Source organism: Colias philodice, chromosome 14 (assembly GCF_061535455.1).
Source record: "Colias philodice isolate Cphi_HAF_F1 chromosome 14, ilColPhil1 Martin Lab GWU primary, whole genome shotgun sequence".
Taxonomy (NCBI): Eukaryota; Metazoa; Arthropoda; class Insecta; order Lepidoptera; family Pieridae; genus Colias; species Colias philodice.
In genome coordinates this window covers 1,301,211-1,314,220 of record NC_143099.1, presented here as the reverse complement: position 1 = coordinate 1,314,220, position 13,010 = coordinate 1,301,211, and the positions used below count along the sequence as shown (strand labels likewise).

The window sequence follows — 13,010 nt, the reverse complement described above, 5'->3', positions numbered from 1 at the left end:
TGTATAAAATTATCCTGACTGACCCGTCATGCGTCAACTATAGTAATATGTGTTAGTTACATACAAGGTTACGTATATTAGAATTAAATTGTAATATTGACATGATTTTAAAAGAGCAACTATGGAGTTTCTTGCCGGTTCTTCTCCATTGATAGGTACCTACTGCTTTCCGAATCGGTAAATGTTAAAAAATGTTATGACGATTCAAAAGTGCTTTTATAAGAAGTATAATTGAATAAATAAATGTTTGAGTTTGTTATATTATGTCGATTGTCGACTGTATTAGAGTGTCTGGGCAGAACAACGTTTGATATTATAAATGCGAAAGTAACTCTGTCTGTCTGTCTGTCTGTTACGCTTTCCCGCTTAAACCTCTCAACCGATTTTGATGAAATTTGGCACAGACATAGACCCTGAGAAAGATCATAGGCTACGTTTTATTGCGAAATATGTACCACGGGCGAAGCCGGGGCGGACCGCTAGTCTGATATAAATCCTAGTTCAATACCACTAATGAAAAATTACGAAATTTGACAAAATTTATTTTATTAATTTATCAAAAGCATTTGAATATATTTCGCTTTGTACCATAATTAGGATATCAAGTTAATTTCTGAATAAACAATTTAAAGTCTGAATAAGATGTGTTAAAATTACGATTCTAACAATATTGAGTGTTGGTAACACTATACATTACTTATGTTTTAACCGTGCGTTGACAGTGTACCTAAGTTCATTTGGTTGTCACGTCGGCGCAGACAGTTCACCTCTAACCTGGCTGATCGGATTTCAGGAGATTTGTGGTACAATTGAATAGTGTATAGCGTAGTGTTTTTTTACTGGTAATTGTAACCGCTATTTGTGAAAAAATGATTCCAGTCTTTTTATTTGTACATACAGCTTTTTGAAATTGTAGTAGGTAGTTGATTATTTTTCTATAACAACAACTGAAAATTGTCTGTCTAAATAATGAAATGAAATTAAAACACGAAGCATTTACTTAAAAACTTTGCATCTACATACTTTTAAATCGTATCTATTATATATTCTATCATTGCTGAGACATACCTACAAGACTATCTATTATTTAAAATTTCAAGAAAAGTAAAAGTTTATTATCATTTTTTTTACAATTTATTAATTCTAAATATCTTAATCCTCTAAAATCAATTGCAATTATTCGTTACCGCCTATGACTTGAGACATATAGTATTTCAGTCCTACATAGACGAGCTCCAACTGTAATGACGGCGCCTGCACATCCGCATCTATTCGTCTTAAAATAGCCTGTATTTTTATAATAGTTTGTACCGATTATATAGATATAGATAAAATAATAACTATTTCTTAGTATGGAATTGAATACCATGCACTAATTAAAAAAGCAACAGAAATATTAAGAAATTGTTTGGATATTTATTTTGTCATTTAACGGTTGTAAAATGTTTGTAGTTTAGAGAACTAACTTATTTTAAACTATAATTTTATGCATTTTTAGCGATATGAAACAAACAATAAACATTTCAGTCAACTAATTGGTCTAAATGATTAAAAATAATAGAAGTGACATTTCGAAATGGCGCCTAAATAGGGTTACCATCACCAATATTTACTGTAAAAACATTTCGAAAATATTTGCGACAAGATGGCTAAATATTATTCTCCATTACATCGAGATGTGCCTAAATAAACACTCAGATACACTTCCGTTATTATATGAAAACTTTTTGCGGTATAAAATATTAGGTTACTGTTGTTTCTGTAAAAGTTTTCGGTTTTGGCGGTTCTCACGCGCCGGCGCCATGTTTTTTTCTAAGTTTCACTGTCAAGGATGACAAACAGATTTTGGTGGGTTTAATAGATATTGTTTTTTGAGTAGGGCATCATATTAAACAGCTTTGTGGCGACGGTTTTGTCGACTGTTATAATTTTAATAGTCATCTTAATCAGAAGATTGAACCTGTTTTTGTTATAACTTATTTAGTTTCAATAATTATAATCTGTACCTAATAACAAAAGTATTTTATTGGCGGGAATACAAAAAGGTTTTATGTTACGATGTTTCAAATTAGTATACTTAGATATATAATTTACAGAAGGCTTGTTAAATTAAAGTCAGTTTGACGACGTATTAACCAACATAACGAATTGCTTGACTACACTAAATGGACTATTGTAGTCTGCGCCAATATGTTTGTAATAATAAACAGTTAATTGTATAAATTATTTATGTTCAACAATTTACTTCAATATTATAAGGTCATTGGTAATATTATATTTTACTATTCAAGATAATAGAGCTGTTAAATCTTATTAATCTTATGAAATATGATGTGTTTTCTGTTTGTTATAAGTACAAAAATATAACAGAAAAATACTTTTTTTTGACTCTTAATTTAACTCGTAGATAGATTCATTGTGTATTTTCTATTATATACCTACGTTAGTTAAATGTTTCATTAATTTCACTACACATTTATCAGTGTAATTATTTCCTATATTCTTAGACATATTATATATTATCTATTGTAAAAGTAAAATATGCCACTGTCATTTGGCGTGGCAAGATGGAACTGTGCGAATGCCTTTGCGATGAAAATAACGAGTGTCTCCTGTTAACTTGCACACCCTTATTCATCTTATTGCTATTAAAATAAAAGCTTAATTACGAACAATACACTCTATTTTTTGTTAATCACTAAAACGCTTTGACAGGTGTCCAAAGTTTGTATCGCGGGCATCTTTTCATTACCAAGCCATTACTGGGCTCACCACCGCCCACCTTGTAATTATATGAGATGACTTCATTTCCTTTTAATTAAATACAGATTAAAGTTTTTTGCATACGCGAACTTTATTTACATGTCATGATTATTGGGAGGGGAATGATGATGGTATTTTTTTGTGTAACGGCTTTTTTGGCATGTGCCACGTTTTTCGTAGAGATCGGGCGCGTGGCTGCGTCGTTAATCGATTTTCTTGATGTTACATTTTTTTTGAAGTTGATTTCTCGTAGATAGTGTAAGTTCAGGAGCAACAAGCAAGAATAGCTTTCGCCTAGGTGCCTATTCGGCTATTCAATCCTTTTGAGAGAATACTATTTTTTATTATTTTTTCCCAAAACATCTGTTTTAAATGGAAGTAAGATATAAAATTCTCGCGTCGCGGTGTTTGAATTTGTGTGCATATCGGGTAGGTCTGGGAATCGAACAACATATAATTTTCATACCCCTAAGTGATAAGCAGAACAACGTTTGCAGGGACAGCTAGTAAACTATATAAAATAAACGCAATCTAAATGCAATCCTAATGTTTCTCTTTCTAAAGAAAAAACTCTACTTTCATGTCTTGTTGTTATAAATTACTTGCGATGGGTACAACATAATTAAATATAAGTAAGTATTTATTATCTATTTAAAAGGTACAAAGGATTTATTACAACCCCAGCAAATAGACATTCCAATTTGCATTTTCACTTTTAAATTTAATTATAAAACAACATTTCTACTAATTTAACATGCATGTGTTTGGAATATCATTTATTGTACACCTGAACGAAATAAAGTACACGATGTTCAACTAAAGGTGCGCTCATTATGTACATATTATGTAAGTTTCAATTTATTTCATTTGAATGTTTTGTAGTGCGTAAAATAAGACGAGCAACTAGCCGTGTCGATAGAACTAGCCGACAACTTAGAAATGCTTGGAGTTTCACTATCGCCAACCCTCAACTTTGGCCAGTTTATTACGTCCAAAGCTCAACTCGCAGCTAAAAAACTTGGCATACTAGCTAAGGTGCGGCAGTATTTCACATCTGAACAGCTTCTAACTCTTTATCAAGCTCAAGTTCGATCTTGTGTGGAATACTGCTGCCACCTCTGGGCAGGCACCGCCAAATGTCACCTCGAAGTTCTTGATGCTATGGAACGTCGTGCCAAGCGAATTATAGGAAACGACCAGCTTTTCGAAAACCGGCTTCAGAGCCTTGGTCATCGCCGCAAAATCGCCAGTCTCTCAGTTTTCTATCGACTCCATTTCGGGGAATGTGCAACTGAATTGCATGGCCTTATCCCAGCTTCCCCTTTTTTCCTAAGGACGTCCAGGCGTACGGCGGGATACCACCCTTATCTGGTAGAAATGCCGACTGCACGCACAGCACGCTTTGCGTCTTCCTTCTTAATGCGAGCTGCCAAAGAGTGGAATTCTCTGCCGGCGTCCATCTTTCCAGAGAGGTACAACATGGGAATTTTCAAGAGACGAATTAACAGGCACTTTCTAGGCGGGCGTGACTTACCACCTTAGATCTCGTCACCACTTTCCATCAGGTGGGACTGGGGTCAAACGTCCACCTATCTAAGTATAAAAAAAAAAAAAAAATTCCTATATAAAATGGTGCATAATTTATCCTTGTTTCAAATTGTAAACTTAAGTTCTTTGAAATAAGCATATATTATTGCTCAGGATATTTTTTCTGCAAAAAGTCGACAAGGAACAACTCGCCCCACAAAGGGGCTGGTTGTTCCTCAGCTGAGGTAAGTTGTTCCGCTTATCAACTCCAGTCCCTAATAACGTAGTATTAGTTGGAAAGGTATTATATAAAATAAATTAGGTGTATAATTGAATATTTATTAGAGTTTTATTTAGAAAAGTACAAAATCTTAATGTTTTTTACAAACTTTTCAACAAAATTAAAAAATGTAATGAACATAACTGCAAACATACAATAATAACAAGTGTAGTTCAACCTAATTAATAGATTTTAGAATAATAAACATTTTTAATATTACTCAATCAACTTTGACAAACGATTGCTTGTCAAAAAAAAAAACAAAATTATTTATTTTAATGAAAACACAAAAAATAACAAATTTTAACATTTTGAGTTATAGTTTCTTAATTCAGTCTTATAGCAATGACTTTACTGAGATCAATAATCTAAACTTATAACCTACTCTGGAAAAACAGATCCATTTCAGTAACTTAAAAAAATATTCAGAGTCGTCGTCAGAATTACAATTTTGACAAACATAAGAATGAACATCTTCAGATTTCAGGCATTTAGAATGAGCCCAATTCTTACACATGACGCATTCAATCCATTGTTCACCTGGTCGTAAGTTGGAATATAAATTGCAATATATTAGATAATACCATTCCATGGTCTCTTGTCTCTTCGTCACTATCACTTCCATGATTATCTTCTTGCAGTAGTTTCCTTTTCACATTTTCTTTAACATTTGCGGATTTACTTGCCACTTTATAATTTCGCTTGTTTTTACCAGTTACTTTATTATTTCTGACTCTTTTTTCAACTTCCTTCGTCTTTATTTTACTATTGCTCTTTACTTTTCTTGCCTTTTCTTCAGCCAAAGCATTCTTTTCAGGCGTATCTGTCAGTATTGCTGATTTTCTTATTCGTCGCTTAGTTGTTACACACGATCTTGGCGGTGCTTTTGGTAAAGGTTAAACCTTTACCAAAAGCACCGCCAAGATTGCTTCAGGCTCAAAAGCTCAAATGAAACCTTGCCCCGTTCGGTTTTTCGTTTATAGTTTCTCATCCTAAAACAAAGTTTTAATTTTATTATTAACTTGTTCGTTACGGGGCAGGTTGTTCCGCGGAACAACTAGCCCCCCAGCAGAGGAACTTGGAACCCCAAATTCCATTTTCTAAAGTAACATCCAATTATGATAGAATACGTTTGAAAAAGCCAAAAACGATATTAAAAAGTTAATCACTATAGTTTGCTCGACAGATAAGTAATAGCAAGTAACACACAAATAGCTAGAAAATTGATTGAAATAGACCAAAAAGTATGATGACGAAAAAATTTACTTACGTAATGTTTGAGTGTCGCCAATCGACTACCACGCTAACACGCGGGCAGACCGTCACTAAAATGACTGACGCAAATGCGCGATGATATGACATTTCGCGATGCACTTCACACTTATTGCTATCTCTTTTCTTGGCGGAGCTATTTCAATCGGAACAACCTACCCCCGGCACTTTGAACCCCGGCCTCCCCTATTTTATTTTTTATTAACAGAACTTTTATGGTCTATATTCTATAACAAAGGCGCTAGAATGCACATGTTCAGACTTAGTATTTAAACACCTCATTATGTTGAATGTTGCCATATTTGGTAAAGCAGTCGGTTATTCATAAAAATAATGTATCTGTAATACATAGATTAAATATTTAGATGTGGTTTTGGTTCAGGCTTCATTAGTTGAGTTGTGAGGTTTAGTTAAATATATCATCAGATCAATTCAAAATATTAATTTCGTATGATTAAATTCAAATTGTAACACATAAACATACTCTCATAAGATCGTTCTAGAAAAAACCTCTTGAATATTCAGAATCAAATTCAGTAAGTAAAATTTCGGAAATTGATAAACAATTACCAAAAAATGGTCAGCATTCAAATATCAAATAATGTATAATCAAACGAGTTAAAAGTTCGTACAAAATATTTTTACACTCTACTTCATAAAAGATTTGTCGCATCTACATTATACTGATCTATGCCAAACAAAAATTACATTATTATGACATTATTAGCTGTTGTCTATTGTTTTACAGTCGGCTATTTATCGTTGGCATTTGATTATAAATGGCTTTACCATCGCCTATATGCTATTAACTTGCTCCAGTTTTTGACCCACAGGTGTACTTCCTTATAGAGAATTGTAGAAAAGTAATTTGATAAGCTCTGATAGGGATTCATAAAACGGAACACGATACATTATGTACAAGGAAATATATTTTACGTGAACACAGCGTATTTATTGCGTACGCCATTTTAGAATCCAATGTTCTTTTACTCAATTTGCATGGTAATTGTAAACAAACTTCGCTGAGGTGATAAAATAAGTGTTCGGGGTTCATTTCATACTTTTTATCTGCAAATGCCTAATAAATAAGTGGTTGAGTAATTTAATAATGAATATTCATGGAGCTTGTAGAAATGCAAACGTAAGTTTGGTAATATTTGCTGTAAAATTGAAATGTAAAATATTAAAAAATGAGAGAACTATACTTTTAGGAATTAAAAAGAAATTTTTAGTACCAACCCAATTTCTAATTGGTTTTATATTAGGTAATTATAAGGGTAATTATGAATCAATATATATATTTATTGTCTCTTGCTCTTAAACTACATATCAAATGTCAATTGAAAAATTACCATCCTACATATACAGATACAGTGCGAGCAAAGTCACGACTTGTAATTGCTGATTCTTCTTTGATTTATTTTTATCGTTAATAATTAGTTCTATTGTTTTCTTAATTATAAACAAAATACCCACAAGGTTCAAATACAACATTATTGTTTAACGTGTAACGATAGTTTAATTATCCAACAAATAAATTACGATACATCAAACAGAGATGTGTGTACGTTTGTCTGTCCTGTTTGCCCGGAGGCGCCGGGCTGAGCTGATTGTTTTAAAATCGATCTCGTAACATGAGATGTTTTATATTTACTCTGTTTTAAAGACACGTCAACGCGGACGTCTCGCGATCTTTTGGTAGGGTTGCCAGTTTGTGGTAATTTTATTAAATTTTTATTTGTATTTTTTAATTGTAAATGTAGCGCTATTCTTGGTCGTATAGATGTCTTGTATAATGTTTTATAAAGTTATGTTTATGAAAGATAAGTTTTGAACACTTTTTACTGTAAAAAATATAATCATTGGTTGTTAGACCTACAAGATGTTAGATGAGTCTTTAGGTACACTATTATTTGTCGAGTGTTATTATTATTTATATTATATGAAGAAACGCTTATGCAAGATAGCCAATGAATAGAAAATAATCGATACAAGTACTAAATTGATAATGACCAAAAATCTCGTCTCATTATAAAAGAATAACAGTTCAAAAATTCATAAGAAAACAATTAGGTATTGGTACCTAAATAGATTATTCAAACTTAAAAACAAAATTTGTCAACCCTACACTCACTGTAGAAATGCGACACGTTCGTTGAAGTAGTTGGGAGTTGTTTAAAAACATCCAACAGACAAACAGACGGACATGACAGCCTGTTACTTCCCACGTTGCATTCTACACTGTAATGCATGTTTCAGATGAAATTCACGCAGTGATTTGTGTTTTACAATTTATAAATACGCCAAAATAATTAAAAGATATTTTTGATAGGCAAAGCTCATTCTAGTTCTACGCACTTAACTATTTTCTGGTACTTAATATTAAAATAACCGCTTTTTACTAAATGCATATGGATGTATGTACTATGTACGGTGCATACCAAAATATGTAGTAATTTTTACAATTTTGGTCTGTCTGACTGTTTGTTCCGGCTAATCTCTGCAACGGCTGGACCGATTTTGACGTGATTATCACTGACTTACTACCTACTACTTACTTTGTATTCTGATATTTCATAAGGATTAGGAACAGGATTAACAGGATCATAATTTTATTGTGATGACGTCTGCTTTATTTATTATAAGAAGCAATGTTTTAATAATGTTGCATGAAAATAGTTAGGTAGGTATTACATTAATTTTACAAGTAAAATAATTGTTACAGTAGAACATTGATAAATTTAAAAATAAATTATAGAAACGAATTTAATTGTCATTTATTACCATGTTCCTTATGTTGATTGCAATAAAGATAATTCGAATTTAACAATGTCAAGCAGTTTAATTTCAAAGTCGGCGATTGTAGTTACACTATCAATATAAAATAACTATTTGTAAAACGAGACATTAAAAATACTTCGCCATAAACAAACTACATCTATTTAAAACTTTACTTATTTTGTTTACGATATCTGTGGGATACATATATACAAACAGTCAATTACGCTTGGTTGTTAAAGTAAATATGTGAGGATTTCTCTCATTTCTTATAATGTAATTGCTATTTTGTAAGCCCGTTTGCAACTTGGTTCCATTCCTTCTATAGTTAATCTTGCACATTCCTCTTGGGAACAACAAACAAACAATTATATATTTTTTGTTTTCAACAGTCCTAGCTGATGGATTGTGTAGAAGCGGTCTATGGTGTTCACCTTTTGAATATTACATATATTATATAACTGAAAATTTAGATCCATGCAGAGAATTAGTAAGTTAGTTAGTCTAGTAAGTTCTTGGCAGTTCGTGTCAAAATAGAGGACGGAAAGCTAGCTGCAATTTCTTATTACGATCGTCATTTTCTATGACCATTTCGAAACACATCGCTCATTACTAGATACATCATATTGCAAAAAATCTCACACGTATAATAATCAAGCATTGGCATTAAAAAGCCCAGTGCCATCAGCGTAATAGAATACGTAATATCAGAGTAAGTAACAAACTAGACTTTAATGAAGTGTTGATGTTAAGCCACACTCACAAAACCTCGTATCTATTCTCGTAAATAACCACGATTTGCTATTATCGAACGACAACAAAAACAGAGCACCGTAAAAAACAATCAAAAGGCACCGCGGCTCGGATCAGACGCGCCGACTTCGCGACAATTACGCCCCTGTATAGCCAAGGAAACTCATTTTCCAAAGACTACAAGCCAAGCGCTTATTACACTAATACACACGAGCCTTTCCCATCAAATATACGCACATACAATCTTATTCCGTAAGCATTAGAGACGAAAATTGTAACGACACAACAATATCGTCTTAACAGATGAAATTGTAACATCTCGTAGAAGCGAACTGGCATTGGTACTTGATAAAATCCGATTACCAAATCAAGGAACTTATTTCTATGAGAATAGGGTTGCAATTCACGTGCAGTATTTTAGCAACAGTGATAAAAAGGGAATGGTAATGTAATATCGGCGCGAATCGCACGTCAATCATTTCACGATCGCGGGCTGACAAAGGAAAAATCCTTTTACGCGAACGCGAAATAAGTTGCAAATGATCAAAGTAACGGGTGACACCTTAAACAAACTCCTGTTGAGTTAATTTCGCTTTATGAAATTAGGATTGGACTTGGATTAGGTTTATCGCTCTATAATATTTTCAATTATGATTTTTTGTTGATCAGAATTGCGCGTTCAAATCTTAACTGTTTATTTTTTTCTTATAATATAGCATTTTAATGAGCGACGGGTTTTAAAGTCTATTATAATATTCATCATTTCAGTTTGATGCTGCGTGTATAATATTAATGCGATGATTTAAAAGAGCAACTATGGAGTTTCTTGCCGGTTCTTCTCCATAGATACTGCTTTCCGAATCGGTGGTAAATGTTAAAAATGTGTAATGACGATTCAAAAGTGTTTCTAGAAGAAGTATAATTGAATAAATAAATGTTTGATTTTGAGTTTCAATGTAAATTTTAAACCCAACCACTTCTAGTCTGCTGATATTTCTTAGTAACTAGGAGGTCTCAGGTTTAAAACGTATTCATGACCAAAAAAGCCAGGTCTGTCGGCCTGTCAGGGTATAAAAGGCTGATCACCAACTTGCCACTAAAGTAAAAACAATCAGTGTGACGGATGTGAAAAGTCCCTAACCAAATAGGGACTTCTGACACTCATGTTCACTTTTTCATCACATACCGTTTGTAATTTTCGAAAGACGTTATGTTTTGTGCGACATTCATACACCATCTTTTTTGGCAATAGATTGAATAAAACTTAACGATTAGTTTTCCAAAAACATTTATGTTAGTGGAAAATGTCTTTTCCGTATAATATTCGGCGATAAAATACAAATTAACAGCGCGCAAAACACCATAGAAATCTAAATAAAACGCATTACGCAAATCGCGCCTCTATTGTGTTGTGGCTAATTGATGCAGCCGGATACACCGAGTGACACCGAATACTTGTTCAATGCAACCCCAAATGAACATATAATGCGCTCGATGATTGCTCGACAAAATACCGCTGAATAAAAGAACCATTGTGGAAAGGAAACGGAGCAAGGAAGCGGCTTTGTGAATAATCAAAGCGCACCGATTTGTAAGGACGATTCGCGAAAGATGATCAGTAGGTGAAATTAGTAGGCATATTTCTCGCTTGCTTTATTGGTCCTGTATTGAAATGAATGCAATTGTTTTGGTATGCGAATGATGGAAGTTAATTTGGACGCGTATTGTTAGACGCGTTAATGCTCTTTTGGCGGTTTGTTTTAACCGTGAGAATTTGGGTAAATTAATGTGGAAGTTATATTAATTTGCACTATTGTATTATTATAATAATTAAAGAAATCTTTAATTACATTTATTTCCTCTGCAAATTTTTTTTTTCAACAAGGCATGAAATTTTTTGTTTATAGTTTTTTGTTACGGTAAGTCTTGGTTATTATATTCCAAATTCGTAATTAGATAAAGATATTGTTACCATCTTAACTCAATGTTGGTGCATTACTGCAGTAGTTTTGTAATTGAATAAAATAAAATATAACAGCACGAAAGTAATAAGCATTGAGAATTGGATTCCGTCTTATTTCCATACCTATATCTACACCGTAAGATCAAAATGTTTTAAGTCTGAACTGAAAATAATTCAAAATTGTTTCTATAATAAGCTTACGACATCAAGTAGGATAATGTATCAAGTATCTATAATTTAAAAGTAGTGTAATTGAGCCGTTTATCAAATTAAGTACGACTGAAGGGTATCCAGTTAAATTTTGATTAGATTCAAAGACACGTGGCCCATCAGGGGCTTTTGTTCAAAAACATGAACTGGTAGCTTTGATACTTTAATGAATTATTAATTTGAAAGGAATTTAAAGGAAACTCTTTGAAAATTGTATTTCTTTAAACTTTAGATTTATGTGCGAAAAAAAATGTTTTTGATATTTTTTGTATTATTTAGAAAAACACAAATGAAACCGTAAAACGGAAAGTTCACATAAATGCATTAAAGATAGAAAAAAAAAATATCTTCTTTTTTACTTTAAAGCATTTAATATGTAAAATTTCTTAATCCGAGATACCTCTACAATTTGTTTTCAAAAAGAATGGAGTACATTTACGCAGTCTATATTTGAACTTTTAAAACTCCATCCACCCTATTATTGAATCTGAAATCGATTGCGCCCGTCTCCCCGTAATTGTCAAATTAGCGACGACATCAAAGGATTCGGTGATTTGCTTTTTGATAACGTGATAAGTTTCGCGCCTGATTACATTGTGGGTCTGTGGGGCTCCCGCTTCTGTTGCGAATTGACAGCCTTTTTTGGCGCGAAATGTTATACAAGTTTGACGTTTCTTTGAACGTTCGAGAAGATCTTGATGTTTTGGTGGAGCTCTGCGTTTTTAGATTGATTTCAATAATTTTTATTTTTGCTTTGCAATTTGTGGTTTTGAAGCCATTTTCAAATGAGTAATTTTTTTGAAGAGAGTTATAATCTTACCAATATGTATAATTCGCCTTCTTTTAACAGTAGAATTTCTTCTACTTCGCCTCGTCGTCGCCTCGACACTGATGGGTAGCATTTATGATCCTAATCTTGGAGAATACCGTTCCTTCAGCCTTTCTTGACGGGCAGTAGTGTAAGTTGCAAGTAATGCGACTATATTTTATTTAAAAGATATGCAGTGTTACCTATTACTTATATCTTATTTCTATTTCTTCCCATCTATGTACCTACCTATATTAAACCAATTTATATATCCATGCCCATTGTCCAATCCTCAATAATAATAAAAGTGTACATTGCAACGGACGAATCAATTGCGCTATATACCGTGGTGGCCGTTCGCCATTGGGTCCAGATTGCGGTCTTCCTGCGCTTATGAGGATGTGACAGCGGATGCTCATGTGTCCATCTTCATTTATCCTGTATGTACCTATACTGGGTATATATGATGTGCTTTTTGCAATACATGCAGTTCATGCGCATATTATACCTAATTGTGAACCTCTGGCTGTTTAAAACGTTTTCAAGGTAAATCGGTTGGAATAGTTAAAAACCTAGGGTCAAATAAGTGCAGTTTTTTCAAATACATATCATCCCTTATCGGATTGAAATAGGAGATGAAAGTAGTTATGATTTAT

At 33.0% G+C, this 13,010-nt stretch overlaps 1 protein-coding gene across 1 annotated transcript; it reads left to right on the top strand.

Moving 5' to 3' along the window:
• The first annotated feature begins 3,702 nt into the window (after window positions 1-3,702).
• LOC149482643 (uncharacterized) lies at window positions 3,703-4,305 on the top strand. The gene has a single exon (XM_089703588.1). It carries the CDS (start codon window positions 3,703-3,705, stop codon window positions 4,303-4,305), a length of 603 nt encoding a protein of 200 aa, XP_089559714.1.
• Window positions 4,306-13,010: the final 8,705 nt, after the last annotated feature.